At 37.5% G+C, this 17,832-nt stretch overlaps 3 protein-coding genes across 3 annotated transcripts; 2 read left to right on the plus strand and 1 right to left on the minus strand.

The window, feature by feature from the left end:
- Window positions 1-515: 515 nt before the first annotated feature.
- Window positions 516-8,645, minus strand: PKNH_1239900 (conserved Plasmodium protein, unknown function; the record flags this gene model as incomplete). Its single annotated transcript, XM_002260413.1, has 1 exon — window positions 516-8,645. The coding sequence occupies one exon, from the start codon at window positions 8,643-8,645 to the stop codon at window positions 516-518; it is 8,130 nt and encodes a 2,709-aa protein (XP_002260449.1).
- Window positions 8,646-12,184: 3,539 nt separating this feature from the next.
- PKNH_1240000 (tRNA import protein tRIP, putative) lies at window positions 12,185-13,780 on the plus strand (the record flags this gene model as incomplete). The annotated part of the gene is made up of 2 exons (XM_002260414.1): window positions 12,185-12,313; window positions 12,647-13,780. The coding sequence occupies 2 exons, from the start codon at window positions 12,185-12,187 to the stop codon at window positions 13,778-13,780; spliced, it is 1,263 nt and encodes a 420-aa protein (XP_002260450.1).
- A 1,075-nt stretch (window positions 13,781-14,855) lies between these two features.
- On the plus strand, window positions 14,856-17,753 carry PKNH_1240100 (GTP-binding protein, putative; the record flags this gene model as incomplete). Its single annotated transcript, XM_002260415.1, has 1 exon — window positions 14,856-17,753. The coding sequence occupies one exon, from the start codon at window positions 14,856-14,858 to the stop codon at window positions 17,751-17,753; it is 2,898 nt and encodes a 965-aa protein (XP_002260451.1).
- Between the last annotated feature and the right edge of the window lie 79 nt (window positions 17,754-17,832).

Here is a 17,832-nt window from a genome sequence, read left to right on the forward strand (position 1 = left end):
GGAAAAGTGAAAACATGAAAAAATAAAACAAAGTAACAGGAAAAAGTTTAAAAGGTGTTAATTAAAAAATTGCAAATGTGGAGGATGGTTTATATGTTTTTTCCTTTTTTTAGCACAATTTATAAAAGCCATTTTAATAATGTACACATGAAAGGCATTTTCTCACCTCTTCTGTGGTCTACACATATACGTGCGGGAGTAACACAAATGCACACTGCACGGGTACAATTTTTCTGTTCCTACTTTTGACTTCATTTTTACACACAAAAAAAAAAAAAAAAAAAAAAGTAAAGTAAAAATTCAAATGAATGGAAAAAAATAGTTAATTCACCCTACCGTGGTAAATCAGGCACAGATAGGGGGGGGGGGGGGTTCTCCACGAGTTGTGCTTTTCATGTTGTATTTCACCCTCCTCCATCCATCCATGCAAGTTCTTGCTCCTTATATTTAGTACAGTCGGTAAAACTTTTCCGTCTAAATACTCCAACTTTAATTTCATTAGTTCCTTTTTCTGTTCATTTTTTACAGGCGTAATTCTCGTGCCCGGTGTTAGTACTATCATTCAAAGTGGACAATATAGAGTTTTGATTTGTCAATACGTCCAATTTTTCTAAACTATAAATCTTCTCATTGCGATGATTGCTATACATGTAAATAAGATTCACCTCGTCGTCCGAAATGAAAAGATCGTCAATATTCGTGAGTCCACTACTTTGAATAATATTATAAAAGTTGTCCTCATTATTGGTATGTGAAGATTTAGCAATCTCATTATCTGTTTGATCATTTGAAAGGTTATCCTTTCTGGGATCATCATTGTTTACATAACTTAGGGATATGTCTCCATTAAGTAAAACATTTCTTTTGTTGCATTTCTCCTTGAGAAATTGTTCATAAAATGAAGAAAGTAATTTAAAAAATTTTCCATTTTTTTTATCATATAATTGGTTTCCTCTCTGTGCGAAATTGCTATTTAGCTTAAATTTGTACACGCGGTTATTGTGCCTTATAAGGAATATATTCATTTTGGACAAGATACTTTCGTTCAAATTGCCACTCCACCTTTTTTTGCTAATACAATACTTTCCCATTTTGTCCGTCTTAGGCAAATTACCAATGCAGCGCTGGGTCCTGACCTGCTTACCGTTGCTTTTTCCATTGGTGTTTTCATCACCGTTGTGGCTGTACGTGTGTACCACCACTGATTCCGCAGAGGTTCCCATGTCTGTGGTGCTATTCTGGGAAGAAGCATAGCTTGGTGTCCTCATGTATAATCCTATGCTATTTCCTGTAGTGCATTTCTCCACGCACTTGTCATTAGCATCATAATCACTACTGTCATCCTTGGGGTCATCCCCCCTACTACAATTCTTAACTAAATTATATGCATCTGTAAGGTCTTCCTTTAAGTGGTTCCTTTCCAAACTGCAGAATTTACCCTTGGACTGATTATCTAAATTTTCCAAAAGGCACGTATCCAGCTTATATTGGGAGATGGGTTCTATTAGACTGGGTTCACCAAATTTATCATAATTTTTCTTAATATCATTTAGAGGCATGGTAAGAACTACATATTTCTGGTTTTGACAAAAATATTGATGCTCTCTTTTCTCCTTGTCAAATTCGTATTGAAGTAGTTGAAAAATGGACTTTAAATTATCGCTACACCTGTAGTTGTTCGTAAAATCCTGAATTAAAAAATGAATTCTTTCCAAGTCCTGTATGTACTGCTTATTTAGATAATTATCTGATTTATCTTTGTAGTTTTTCAGAATGTTAGCAAAATCGATAGAAAAATTGTTCGTAAAGTGAAGTGTTGGTATTTTATTCGTGTCACTGTAGGGTTTGTTCCAATTTTCGTTATTTTTTTGTAGCACTTCATTTAAGATGACTGCGCTCTCCAATTTGGGGTACGCAACTTGGCTGTGCACATGCACACCTTTCTTATCTGCTTCGTTCAGTGCACTGCTCACGTGGATGTTCATCCCCTTGACAAATGGTCTACCGTTGTTATTGCCGTCCTTATGGCCGTCCTTATCACCGTCATTATGACCGTCCTTATCACCGTCATTATGACCGACATTATGACCGGCATTATGACCGGCATTATTTTTTCTAATACAGTGCACCGTAGTGTCTTTCCCATGGGGTGCCAGTAGACCATTTCCATTCTGTGCGTTTACACCGTTATTGTCGTTTAAGCGTGGTCCAGAAGAACTTGGGTAAATTCCCGAGAAGGGGGCAACCCTCCCCGTGTGCATGTACATTTGCCTACGTTCATCTTTAGAATCCCCAGGTCCATATGACCCTTTTGCGCCTATTTCTCCTTCCATGTTGTCCCTTCGTTTGTGCCCACTTGCATTTTTTTCGAAATAGTTTTTAGCGACAAACCCATCTGACTCTCCCCCGATAACATTGCTGTGCCCAGCTTTATCGAACAACCTAATCTCACATGCGTCATATTCTTTATTTTGGCTTTCTCTGTCTACAGGGGGTGTGAAACTCATGGTATTCGTCTGGTCCATTTTGTAAAACTTGATTCCACCATCCATGCTTGCACTTTTCATGCTTGCATTTTTCATGCTTGTATTTTTCATGCTTGCATTTTTCATGCTTGCATTTTTCATGCTTGAATGTAAGGAGAAGGGATTATTCTCCATACACCTTTGCGCAGCTTTCGTTTCTTTTTGGAAGAAATTTGGATGATGTATATAACAATTTGCATTAGTGTGTGTCTCCACTGGGTAATAAATGGTAGAATATGGGTCTTCCATACTTTGGGGTTTTTCTTGTGTTGTATTATTTACACACACACGATAGGTACTCTGAATCGATTTTGTTACATGTGGGGGTGCTCCTCTACCTAGAACGGGTACATTGGAAATGCTATCCCTTCTGTATATATTGTCTACTTCTTCACCTCTCGAGGAGAACAAATGGCTCTTTCCCTTTTCACGCAATATTTCGTCATTCTTATCATCGTTATTAGGGCGATTCCTACAAAGTACGTTGTTATAGTTTTCCCCTGGAAATATTTGTTCCTCACCCATGTATGTATTTTTACTTTCGTATGCATGGGGATTTCCCTGGTTGTAATTTATATTAACACTTGTATTGGTGTTTAAATGTTCTTTTAATCCTTCATCGTTCTTTTCCCTTCCATGTACGGTTACCAAAGTATTGGATTTTCCATTCGAATGATTTCTTACACTGTCTTTTAAATAGAAGTCGACCCCTTTCATATAGATGCTGTTATACGTGTTGTCCTCATTATACATTTTGCTGATTCTGTTATTATTATTTTCTGTTTTTTTAATATTATGTAAAAATTTCGTCCCTTTAAATGGGTTATGCTCAGTGGGTTTTTCTTTCATTTTATGTTCCTTCTGAGGGTTGTGCCAAATGGATGAATCCACATTCAACAAGGTCCCATTTAGCATGTGTTTTGAGTTACGCAATAATTCACCTTTATTGTTATGTGTAAGGATTTCGTCCACCTTAATATCCTGTTCGTAAAAAGGAGAGGTGTTCTGTTTGATGCTATCTCCGGCTAGCTGTCCCCCTATCCGTTGTTCTTCCATTGGGGGTACTTTATCACCACAACTAGTGATATCCCCCGCCATGATTAAAATTTTGGAATCCCCATTTTGGCAATTAACCCTCTCATGTGAAAATTCATTTCCGTTTATCATACTTGCACAGCTACCTTCTGTGTGATTTCGCAAATTCATGTTCTTGAAATGTGCGTCCATATGGTTTGTGTTTCCACCCCCCATGGATGCATATCGCATGTTGGGGTACATTCCTTGGGGGGCATAGCCGAAGATTTCTTCACATTGGTTCATTAATTGTATATCCTTTTTTTTGTTTAGGGAGCCTACACTAGTAGGGTTGTCAATGGTATCCATACTATTTTTCGACGAGTGCGTTTTATAGTTTGAGGTGGAAATGTCTGCATAGCCCATCCGTGGGTCATTGATGTGGGAACCGTCTATATTGGTGCCTCTCGTGCACATGTTTTCTCCCCTCATTGTAACATCGTTTGCATTGCTGGAAAAGTTCTCGCTTTCGTGTTGCACATTTGCGCAGATTTGTTCATCCCCATCAGGGATGTCTCCCTTTTTTATTGGCCTGCGCCTGTCATGTTGTACACTTTGATTGCCATTTGTGTTATAAACCAATTTGCTACTTCCATTCGTGGGGGTGTTACTACAAGCAGTGGAAGAATACATCTTCTTCCTTTTCTCCTTTTCCTTTATATTATCACAATCGGTGTTGTCGTCTCTTGTTGGGAGATCCTGTTGTTTGTCGTTTTTACTTTGGGCCAAATTGCTCTTCCTTTTTTTTTTTTTGCTTACACTGCTTGGAAAGTGGCTACCCTTTTCGATATTACTTACTGGGCGATTTGATTTTCCAACGTGATAATCTGTGTCTGTGCCGGCGTCTGAGTCTGAGTTGGAGTCGCGGTTCTCCATTCCGTTAGGGAGGGTTTCCCCTTGGTGTTTATACTTTTGGCTCTCTCCTTCGCCACTATAAATTTTTAATTCAATTTTTTCCCTATTAGGAAAATTGCTCTTTCTGTTCCTTCCTGTTTTCGCGTTTGCATTTTTCCTTTCGCCATCATGCAGGTCGTCACTACTGTTGCTTATATCATTCACGCAGCAGCGCAGGTTGCTACTTCCGCTTTGGCTATTATCATCATTGCCTCTATTTGTTCCCCTCATATTCCTAATACTGGTTGTGTTACTGTGCAGGGGAGTTCTGTGCGTCTTCTTCATATTGTTCTCTTTCAAACGAGTACACTTCGTGCGAATAGTTTTATTATCATATGTGACATCCTCCTCCTCACATTTTTCATAGCTAGATGAGTTGAAGCTACTGCTACTTTGGTTTTCGCTTTTCTTTAAGCAACATTTCTTACTAGTGTTCTTTTTTGTTTGATGCATCTTTTTGCAAGGGGCAACAAAATGTGTCTTGTTGACTGATACATTTTCCCTCATAAAACAAACACGCTGCTCATAGTCCGAAATAATGTAACTGGACTTATTCTTGTTTCTACACTTGACAAACACATTCGTGTCATCACCGTGTGCCATATCTTCATCTTGTGCCATTGTCTGTTTAGACTTTAGCATCCCTTCCTTCTTCTTTTTTTTTTCTTTTCTCTTTGTAACACAGTTTTCGTTACATTCCTGCGAAATTTGCGATTTTTCCAAAATATTCACGTGCCCCTTTTTATCTCTTCCCCTGTCATGGTATTTTCCGTTTCTATCACAACGATCACGGTTATTGTAATCATCACCTTCCTTATTACCACTGTCACATTCGTTACTACCTCTGTTGTCTTCCTTAGGGTTGGTGGTAACATTGTGCCTAAACGGGTTCATCGAATGAGTGACTTTGCTGACAACGAGATGGTCACATACGTTGTCACGTCCATTTTTTCTCTCACTCTCCTCACAATGGTTATCCCCATTGTTGGCTCTTAATTCTTTTAAAGCGTTATTAAGTTCCCCTGGATATTTTCCACTACTCCTTTTAAATCCGTTCCTAAGATCCCAATGTGTAACATTGGGTGAGTTACTTCGTCTGTTTGTGCTCCTCACAGAACTGTCTTCACCGTTGAGGCTGTCTTTGCACTCATTGCTACCTTTATCTTCATCACGGCTGCTTGCTCTACCCCTGTCAGTACAACTTTCGGTGCACCGATCACTCCCTTTATGTTTCATTTTATTATTTTTTTTTTTCTTCTTGACATACACCATGGGTGCATTTCTGCATTCGTGCTTGCAACTATTTTGTTGCAGAGGCTCTTTTGCTTCGTCATAATTGTATGTTTGTCCGGGGATTATCGCATCGGTGCCAACCCCTTTATTATTTTTATTAGCATTTTTACAGTTATCGGAGTCGTTGACAATGTGTCTGCAAGTACCGTTTCGGCTCATACGATTGTCTCCAATTACATCGCCCAAATCAGACTGCTTCTGTTCCTCATAAATGCAACTTATGTCATCAGTTAAGGAGTTACTTCTACTTCGATGGAATTGTTCATTTTCTTGTTTCCCCTTCAGGTCCATTTTTTTTTTTTCATTATACCTTTTATCATTCTTGCTCTTCATTCCTTTCGTAAGTGCAATTTTGGAGTTTCGGCTTTTTTCGTGTATCCTATTTTGGAGTTCCGCAGAGGATTGTATGGAGCTAGGGAGGGACGGGTCGGAATATGAAGAAATATATTTACTTGATAACTCTTCGTTGGTTTTTATTTTTTCGTTTCTTCTGTTTTCCTCATGTACGTAATAAGTATCATTTCCATTCCATTTCTCGTTCATAGGAAATTCTCCTTCAGTTTCAATCCCTTCCTTGAAGTAGTGATGATCCTTATCTGGCTTGCTCTTCTGGACATTCATTCTGTGTTCTCTTCCCAATGCGTCTTTTTTAATGCCTTTCTTCGCATAATGGTTAAAACTACCTTTTTGTACTTCCAATTCGGTTTTATATATGTGTAGGTCTCTTTTCCCTACAATATTGTAGTCATTACTATTTGTTGCTGCGTCCCGTGTGATTGGGCCTTTCTTGTTGGCCTTTTCACCTCGGGTGGGAAGCTCGCTACCACAGTCATGGTTATCAATATATTCGCTATTAATCGGTTTGTAATTTTGTTCGACATTGTTACTACTTCGGTTGATCTTGCTACTTCCTCCGTTTATGTTTACGTTTACGTTGCATCTTTCCTTATCCTTACTACTAGTGGTACCACTTTTACTACTGTCACCCTTTCCCTGCTCGTTGGAAAGGGGAGCTACATTATCTGTTCGTTCCTTTTTCACATAATGATACATACTGAATGGATTGTTTTTCTCCTTCCTTGCGACATCGGTTTTATTACTACATTCATCTGAATGGTTGTCCTTTTTGTTTAAAAAACCATTCAGTGTAGCTCCGTATAAATTAGTAACATCACCATTGTCACCCTTCTCTAAATGTTTAAGAGTTTCAAATGAGTTAATATTAGACTTATTTGCTAATTCCGCCTTGGATGCCTTTTCACCCTTTTCCTGTATATACTTCTGGCTGATTAAAATGTGAGAGGGTGTCGCTAATTTGTTCTTTGTGTTTTCGTCGTTGTACGTACATCCCTTTAGCACGGAGGAGCCATTATATGGGTCGATACTTTCTACATTTCTCATGTTATCGTTAAATCGGTAATTGCTTTGACTTCCCTCAGTATTGCTATGACCACTCCCGGGGTGGCCATCCGCAGGAATTCCCCCACCAGGAATTCCCCCTACTTTATTAGACACTCCACTGCTATAACTCTCTTTACTGAGGTCTTTTGTTTCTGGGGCATCATTTCGAATACCCTTGCTATCATATGTGTATTTGTTCGTCCTCTTATTTTTCAAAAAATTTAAAATACCCATATTATTATTATTACTCTTTTTAATATTGGAATTGTTAAATATGTCGTAGATCTTAATTCGATTGTTTGTGTTTTCTCTTTCAATGCTCTGGAGTTTACTTGTGAAATGCATTTCACCTTGCTTTGTTTGTTCACCCATTTCTTGAAGAATTCTATTCGGTGTCTCTTCGTCATTGTATAGGGGTAATGAATTCAGCTCGTTGTCTGGCATTTCGAGGTGCGCCTTCCCCACTTTAGCGTAGTCACAGTTCTCGGGTATTAGATTTTCGTTCAGCGAGCTTTCATGTGAAAAAGTGAAGCATTCCCTTTTTTCTCCTTCATAGTTACCATTCCTATGGGCGCGATTATTATATCCGTTGCTGTATCGTTTACTACTCCCTGCGTTGCCACCATTGTTGTGACGAGTCCTACTTCCATTATTTTCCCCGCCATTATTGGCACTGTTGTTGTAGTGGTATGCAGAGGTGTGATCGTTGCGATAATTAAAATAACTATTGTAGTTATAATCTGCGTAATCATTATTGCTCTGTGTAGTATCGTTTTTGTTCATCAAAATGATACTACTGACATCGGACATGCTATCGTAATTTCTGTTGGAAATTATAGCATCGCAATTACTGTTTATATTTTCTATACCTTTATTCGTCGTTCGGATTAAATTATTATAATGGTTACTTATCATGTTGATCATTTGGTCCTTATTTCTGTTACCGCTACTTCTATTGCTGTCACCTCTGTTACTGTCACCTCTGTTGGTGTCACTTCTGTTGTCATAATTTTCACTGAAGTAACTCTTGTTAATACGATCTCTGGACAGAATCATGTTTCTCTCTTCACTAAGACTAAGTAGATGCTTTCCGTCAACCCTTTCTTGTGATATCCCATATTTATTACTACGTATTTGCTCTGGACCCATATGGTAACTGTAGCTTTTCAAATGTTCCTCTAACGTTCTGCTATGCAGGTTACTATTTCTGCTGTTATATTCATCCATTAAATTATCACAGGAGTAGATATAATTCTTGTTCAGGTTTCCATTTGGTGCATCAAAATGGTCTAGGTAATTCTTTTCCGCATTTTGTTTCATAATGTCTGCATCATTTTTTCCGTAATGGCTTTTAGCTATCCTGCTATTGCTTCTTTCCTCTATGCTTAAGCTTTTCAGCGAGTCTTTTTTGGTTATAAAATCATCGTTCAGGCTATCTACATTGACGCATTTGTGCATTTTCTTCTACCGAATGGTGTAATCATAGCTTAAGATGTGAAAATTTATACAGACGGAATAAGCACTGTGTTTTTCGTAACTACTGTGACTGTTACGTACGGTCAGTGTCTTACCCTACATCTGTTCATATAGCACAAATGCATATAGAACTCTCCATAGCATTAAAACAAAAAAGGAAAAGAGAACAAAAAAGGAAAAGAGAACAAAAAAGGAAAAGAGAACAAAAAAGGAAAAGAGAACAAAAAGGGAAAAGGAAACAAAAAAGGAAAAGAGAACAAAAAAGGAAAAGAGAACAAAAAAGGAAAAGGGAACAAAAAAGGAAAAGGAAACAAAAAAAGAAAAGGAAACAAAAAAGAAAAAGGAAACAAAAAAGGAAAAGGAAACAAAAAAGGAAAAGTACTTCTTGTACACTTATACGTACACATGTAAAGTAAAAATGCGTGCGAGGAAAAGAAAAATGAATTAATTTTAAACAAAAGGAGTAATCGAAATACTAAACAATGTACAGAATGTAAAATGATGCGCTGTTGCGTTTTTTCATTTTCTGCGATTCGGTTGGGGAATGTAAAAGCAAGAACGGGAAGTATATAGCATGTCACACCGTGCGTTCAAAGTGACAAGCATAAATTCCACGCGTTTGTATGAACAAACGAGTGCGTTCCTTTTTTTTTATCAAAGCTGGAAATTTTCGTGAAAATGGCAATATGCGCACATTCACAAAATTCACGAAATTCTGGCCTAATTTTCTCCACACCGCTTGCTGCTCATAAAACAATGCCTTCTTGTATGCGTGCCATAAAAATAAGGTTGGAAAATGCCTCGCGGTTTTTTGCCCTCTGGTATGTTCTAACAAAATTACATATATATAACGTATGGAATTAATTTTTTTTTCTTTATTTTCCTTCTTGTGGCTGTTCCCTTAGGCCGAAGAAAAAGGGCACAACATATGGCCGAGTTAACACAAAATAGCACACAAGGATAAGTATTCAAAAAATGGAAAGCAAAATATAAAAAAGAATTGCCTCACACTTTTAACGTATTTTATTTTTTAAATAATTTTCCCTTGTTACAAATGCATGCACTCATTTTAAAGTACCCCCCCCCCAAAAAAAAAAAAAAAAAAAAAAAAAAAAAAAAGATACTCATTTTGAATGTCATTACAAAAGGATGCATAGTTTTGTGTGATCCAAGTGGATACACAATTTCGTAAAAATGGTTCGAAATATGGAAGGTGTAGGAATACGCTAAATGACACCCATTTTTATTCTGTATGAACAAGTTTGTTCGCGCTAATCCTCGTAGCGCAGTTTATGATAAAGTTCCTGCAGTTCGAACGTAGCGCTGCATGTCACCTCGAGCGTGGAGATTGGAGCTGCACATGTGTAAATGCAAGTCGATTGAAGGCGAACAAATGGTTACGTAGAAATAAAAGTAGGTTGCGTCCGTTTCACGGGAGCAGTGAAATTGCGTCGCCATTAAGAAAAGGCTCGTTTATAGAAAAAAAAAAAAAAAAAATTCCAACATTTCGAGGAGGTACATACGGAAAAAACTGCTAAATAAGAAGGGAGCATTCTTTCGTCCACAGGTTTTAACACCCCTTTTATTTTCGGTTGCTACATGTTTATGTAGAAATGACTTTGGACTGTTTCGAATGGGTACTTCACACAAATGTGACTTGCAAGGATGAATTTTTTTTTTTTTTTTTTTTTTTTTTTTTTGCTTTCACTGTCACCTTCTGGGAAATAAGCAGGTGGCCAAATTTGTCTATAATAAGTATGCATGACTCTGTGGCGGAATGGCTTCAAAGATGGTACAATAAAATGTGCTATTTATAAAACGGCAAAAATTGTGCAAATATATGCAATTGCCATTTTGGACGGTTTGTAGATTTTCTACTTTGCGCATTTCTGAAGAGCTGAAAATGTAGAGAAGTATTTAGACAAACTTTGCTATGCATGATTTGAATTAAGTTCTTTTTTTTTTTTTTTTTATTTGTCACATTGCGCTGATGTAGAAATTTGTGCTCATTTAATTTTAAGGAATTCGGGTGAAAGAAAAAGCGTACGTTGGATATCCCTTTTGTGGAACGTAATATCCTACCATTTTCCTTTTCTATCAATTCGAGCAAAAGAACAAACATACATTACGCTCGTACTAATAAAAAAAAGGAATAAAATATGGTACACTTCAACAGAGGAAGAAGGAAGCTTTGCAAAAAAGTGCTTTTCTGATTTATGTAAAATTGAACATGTGTACAAAATTGTACATTCGATCATCCACCTTTTTTGCCTCGTAAAATATGCTCACACACCAAGGAGGGAAGGGTTCTATGTTTTTTTAGAAACGGATTATAGGGCGTGTGAGGAGAGGTGCGCATAAACATATGATACTTTTGTGATGTTTCCACGTAAGGAGGATATCTTTTTAGTTACATTTTGCACGTAGAATTCTGGATATATATCAAATGGGTATAATTTCCCCATACCCGTTTGTGGGTTATTATTTCTGCCTACATAATGGTACAGGTATTTTTTTTTTTTTCATTTCCAAGGTTCATATTTTGTGTTTTCCCGCACCATACAACATGATTTTACGCGCTAAACGTTTATCGCATGGATGGAACATTCGGAAATAATTGTGAAAACCCTGTATAGTATGTCTGCCAAAATGTTGCCCTGTTTTTGTAAGTCCCTTTCCAACTGAACGACGATATGGCTGCCTTTCTGTAGTGTTTTTTTTTTTTATTTCCCTTCAATTTTCCCTTCTTTCAGAACATATATCATTTTAAGAGCTTTCAAAATTTGTAGAAATTAAAAAATTGGCACATAATCTTTTAAGGAGGAAGGGGGGGAGGTCCATAAGAAAGCAACGTGTAAGTATAATGTATGCACGAGTTTATTCTTTCCCGCGTAGACGCCTTTCCTTACGCCTATATCCCGTACATAATAATATATTTTTTTCGCGCTTCATTTTGTTCAATGAGGAATGTATAGGTTGTAAATTAATTTGGGTTGTCGTCCCATGTAAGATAAATAATAAAAAAAAAAAAGAGAAAAAAAAAAAAACATAGAAAAGAAGTTCCACCCTTACAAATCTCGTATATTTCAAGTATAGCGTGAATAGCAGCTTGCCAAAAAAAAAAAAAAAAAAAAAAAAAAAAAAAAAAAAAATGTACAAAGGCACAAAAGTACATGTACGAATGAACAAGCGAACAAAAAGGAGGTAACGAACAGAAGAAACAAATAACCGCTTTGACCAATTGACACAAGCTGTCGAACGAAACCAAAGCGGCTAGCTTTCACTGATAAAACTCGAAAAAGTAGAAGGAAAGTTCGCAACGCGCATAGAGCGCAAAGTTATGCATGTATATATTTGACAGGGGCTCCACGAAGCAAATGTGCTAATTCGCCAAGCAAAATTACTAACCTGAAAAGAATATAACATTACATAGCCGTAAAAGAATTCACAAAATCAGCAACTCCATCAGATATAACAACACAACCCCCATTAGAAAGAACGTAAAATATTTGTCGAGGAAGATGTGTGTTTTAACGTTAGTGCAGGACGATGTAAAATCGGATATTCTGAAATTGGTCCTTGACTTTATTAAAGCGGTTGTCATCAAAGATAATGAAAAAGTAGCATTTCCCGAAGTTCGACACGAAAAGGTAAAAATATGAACATGCACATGGGGGGGGTATATAGGCCACATTGTTCTTATACGTAGATGCTGAGCGCAGTGAGGGCAGGTGCATCGCGAATGGGCAAAGAGAACGTCGTAGCCATTTGTAATGACACCATGTTCTCACTTGGAAGGATAATTTTTTTTTATGCCATAAATGTCTGCACTTATATTCTTACATGTGTTGCATGTTACCGTTTAAGTGTTTAAAGATGAGCACGTGCAAGTGTGCCTTACCTCTCTGTGTTATTTTTACGCAAAAAGGTTATTCCATTTGTCCATCGTTCATCCCTACCACGGTATGTTCTTCCCTTTGTAGAAAATTTCTTTCGAGTATAAGGAGAAACAGTACAAGGAGCTGTTTTGCACGCTTTACGCGATTATCGATATATACAACTGCTACAACGAATTGTTTAACGAAGATGAAGGCAAAGTGAGCGAAAATGAAGAATTCATTTTCCATTTGGCTAGTGACAAATTTACACTAAAACAGCTAGACATGAAACATTTGAATGATTTGTTGTGTGAAAAATCCTATATTGTCTCGAATAGGCATGCATCCATAGTGGACATTTTTTATTTCTGCTCTGTTTATAAACTGTTAAGTGAAATGCCCCCCAAGGAGAGAGTCGAATTTTCACACATATATAGATGGTTTTTGCACATTCAAGAAACCCTAGTGGGGAATTTCACTACACTGAAAAAGTTGGAAGTGAGGGACAGCCTGGAAACTTTTCTAAATAGTAAAAATGTAGTGAACCCAAGTGAGCGAGCTAATAATGCAGGCGCTGGACAACAGAAGGATGACAAGAATGTTAAAAATGCAAATGGAGAAAATGCAGAAAATGGACAGAATGGACAAAATGTACAAAATGTACAAAATGAAAAGAGTAAAAAGAAAAATAATGCACAAAATAAGAATAATCAGAAAAAAAAAGTAGAGGAACCAAAAAGCCTGGACGATATTACCAGATTAAATATTATCGTAGGATATGTGGAGGAAGTAGAAATTCACCCAGATGCGGATACGCTGTACTGTTTGAAGATAAATGTTGGGGAAGAAAAATCCAGGGACATTTGCAGTGGGTTAAGACTTAAGAAAAATTCAGAAGATTTACTACATAAATATGTTTTAGTGTTAGCCAATTTGAAGGAAAAGTCCTTGAGGGGAAGGAAAAGTCATGGTATGGTTTTATGCGCATCTTTTGGTGAACAAATAGAACTACTTGCCCCCCCATCTGGAGTGAAGGTTGGGGAGAGAATTATTTGTGAAAACATGGACGTGAATAAATTACCAGATAAAACCTTAAGCTCTGATAAGGACAAGAATCCCTTTTTTCACATCCAGCCACATTTGCTCGTCAAAAATGGTGTAGCATATTATAAAGATACTAAGTGGCTCTCATCCAAAGGAGAAATCATTTGCCCCTTGGAAGAGGGAACAATTTCGTAGAGGCCTTCTGATAGTGCCCGATTTTTGTGTGTATCCTATGCATGTGCAATGGTACTCTGTGGTAACGGTTGAAAGGTGGAGAGGGGGATATTTATTCGTAGCGTCAGTGAGCGAACGGGTGAGGGCAGACCAAAAGGGCGGTCTTCATCCATCGCTCCACTTTTTTTTTCACTTCATCACTTCCTGCGCATCCACATATGCATATGCATATGCACATGATCATACGGTTGTGTTTATGTAGAAAACCACCTTTACGCGTATTCACAAAAATAACACTCCTTCGAATTGTGCCCTTTATATAATTTTTTTTCATAACAGTTAAACTAAAAAATAATGCAAAAAAAAAAAAAAAAAAAAAAAAAAAGCACAAAATAATAAATTGTATAAGGTGTCACGCATGTGGATAATGTACGCATGTCGTGAGAAGGGGATCGGGGGGAGTAAAGGAAGCTAAGTTCCCCAACCGGAAATTTTATCTGCTTACATGAATAGCCATTTTCCCCTACAATGGAAAAAGCAACATTGAAAAGTATAAAAGATGACAACTCTGCCAGGTAAAAAAAAAAAAGAAAGTCACTTGATTGGAAAGTTGAAATAAAAAGGCTATTTTTTTTTTTTTTTTGAGGCAATTAATTGCACCGGGGTTAACGTGTGTATATGGGTTTGTGTTGTTGCCGTTTTTTATTCCTGCTTTGAAAAAAAAAAAAGAAAAAGAAAAAAAAAGCGTCGTAATTTTTCACCCACGATCTAGCAACGTTTTTGAAGAAAGGCACCCAAATGAATATGAAGAAGATTCCATTTTTAAGTCAGTGTAGATAAGGAAAGTTTTTTTTCTCTTTTCTAAAAGCGGACGATATGCGTAAGGCGTTAGATACGCGCGCGTACAACATGTAGAGGCATACCCCTACAGAGGAAGGCTTACGCGAATGCTCACGCGAATGCCCACATCGGGGACGCACCAACGTGCCCGTTCAATGATGAATGGCTAGTATGACCGGCGCTGAGAATACCGAGAATCTCTCCGCCGAACATTGCGCCAAAGGTAACGCCAGGCACCCCGCTTGGCAAGGCGAAAATGCAGCTACTAGGCCAAATCTTTCGAAGGTACGCCAGCCTACGCGCCAAACTGAGGGCAGAACAGGTGAGCAAGAGTGTGGGAAACGATGTGAGAAACAATATGGTTAATCGTGTAAGGAACGATGCGAACGGAGTGGATGGAGAGGCAGGAAGCCCCAACGGCATAAGCAGAAGACAAAGGGAGAGGAACACAAAAATAGATGTAAATATATATGAACAGTTAAAAAGGAAAATGTTGGGAAAACCATTGAATAAGGTGCAAAGGAAATACCTGAAGGAAAAGCGACCGAATTTTGCGCCCATATTTTTAGACCAGTTAAAGCCAAGAATGATATTATATAAAACGGCTATTCAAGTGAGTGAGTTACCTTTACCAAAATATCCAGAAATAGCCTTTATAGGTAGATCAAATAGTGGAAAATCTACACTAATTAACGAATTGTGTGGGAGAACAAATAAAGCCAAAGTGAGTAAATTACCAGGATGCACAAAAGAAATACATTTTTATAAAATTGCTAAACCTTGCTTGTTATGTCTAGTTGATTTGCCCGGATATGGATTTGCCCATAGTAAGGAAGAATTACGGCTACAGTGGAATGAATTTACCTTATTTTATTTGAAAAACAGAAAAAATTTAAAAAAAGTTTTTGTTCTCATTGATTGTAGAGTTGGACTAAAAACAAGTGATAAAGAATTGCTCCATTTTTTTGACCGGTATAATATTAAATATCAGATAGTCTTTAGCAAATGTGACTTACTGAATACGAAAGACTTAGCCGTAAAAATTCAAATCGCGAACGAGGAAATTGCCTGCTTTAAAAATTTGGAGGCCCCAATTATTCCCTTAAGTTCGCTGAAAAGACAGAATTTGAATGAACTGCGCAAGGAAATTGCCAGGTACCAGCTAAACAAAACCATCGTTAAAAATAACATCGTGATGAAGATCAACGACTTGATCGAACAAAAGAGGTTGAAGAAGTTGGCTGTAGGCGTCAATGGCCATGCTAATAACGACCTTAGCGATATTAACCGCATTAGCGGCACAGTAGACGATCAGTTTAACCGCTCCACGGGAAATACTTCAGATGGTAGCAGCACAAAAAGTAAAAATAGAACTCTTAACGTAGGTGAAACACTATCAAAGGATATACTACTCAGTGATGACACCATTTCGGAAGCATTAAATAGGTGGAAAAAATTAAACAAAGCGGTTGTAGATACACCCTTTAATAAATACATGGGTTTCCACATGAAGCGCATAATAAACACGCTGCAGGAAAAGTTTCTGCGTCATTGTCGTGAAGAGTTTGACGACAATGACTTAAACATTATTGACGATGTGATTGAAAAATGTGGTAAACTGTGTCACAAAAATGAGAATTCGGTGGACCCATCCTCAAGGCAGATAACTGATGAAGAACAATTCTGCGTGAAAAACACACAGAGTCATTACATTAAGGGGACCACTTATATGCAAAATAAACAAAGGAAATACAAGAAAGGATTGGAGTCAAGGAAAGAACAATTGGAAGGTGATATGGAGAAGAAACACTTAGAGGGAGAAACCATTGACGATAAATCTAGTAATAAGCATGTTATTGTAGATTTACCCCCATGGGAAATGTCTGATGTAGGAATCAGCGAAAAGATTGACGGAAATGAAAATGAGAAAACCGACATAAGGAGCAACGAAACGATATCGGAAGAGACATGGGATATGGACAAATGGGTGCTTGATAATAACGCAAGATATAGTACAAACGATTTGGAAGATCCCGAGAGTAATGAGCATAAAAACAAAACTGATGATTATTCGAATATCTCTTTACTGAGTAGTATCGACTCTATGGAACTAGAGAAGGAACTCCTTTTGGACAGTCTACTCTTATCGGATGAAAAAAGGAAGAACAAATATGAGTACCACCAATGCGAAAATGTAAAAATGGATAATTTATTTGGAGAAAACAAAAACAAATCATGGAGCGAACAGTTTAAACGGGAGGATTATTCCAAGGTTAAGGATAACATTCTGTTGGAGGAGGAAGATACGTATGCCCCTGAGGATTATGCAAGTGGATTAAAGAGGAGTAAAGCAGCCTCACAGAATGGTGACATCCTCTCCAATTACACGTTTAACATGAAGGATAAAGGCACGCATCAAATATACGAAAAAATAAAATCAGATGCCTACAAGATGTATAGAAGTAGGCAACTAGAAAATTTAGACATTCAAACCAGTTCAGGCACACCTGGACAAGGCAAAAATTTACAAAAGGGGGAAACGCACACCATCATTCGTTCTGCTTCACAAGGGGACAAAACCCGTGTGGAAAAGAACTCACCTATATGTAGTGGCTCTGCCGATGATCTAGCCTCCCCGCAGGGTGCATCCTCCACAAATAGAGAAAACACGCATGTGAAGAAACATTACATTGGCTTAAAAACCAGAAGCACCATTATCAAAGGAACGAAGAAATTAAAATTATTTGGTAAAAAAAGAACCACGGACATTGTTCACGTTCCTGTTGATTTGGCAACCGATTATTTTAAGTTAAGCAACAACTCCACCATTTATGATAAGAAGAAGAACAGTTGGAATTATATTAACTCCAAATATAACAAGTGGCTTAAAAAAATGACACGCAAGAGGGTCCCCACCGAAATAACCGGCCCAGTTAAAAAGGTAGATGTCATGGTGAGATATGCAGAGAAGCAGGAAAGCAAATATAAGAAGGAGAAGAACAAAATGCTCATGCGGAAGAAAAACCTGGGTATGATTACTAAACCGCCGAATCATAAGAAGGGCGGGAAGATATCAAGAAATTATACCCTATCGGATGAGCAAAAGATATTTGATAGGGAGGCCTTTTTTAAGTATCGCGATGTTCAAAAGTGACTTGTACATGGGGAAGGTGTGAAAATACTTTACATTCTTCTGCAATAGGTGCTAATTTGGAATTCTCTAATTTGAGTTC

This window comes from Plasmodium knowlesi (assembly GCF_000006355.2).
Source record: "Plasmodium knowlesi strain H genome assembly, chromosome: 12".
Lineage (NCBI taxonomy): Eukaryota > Apicomplexa > Aconoidasida > Haemosporida > Plasmodiidae > Plasmodium > Plasmodium knowlesi.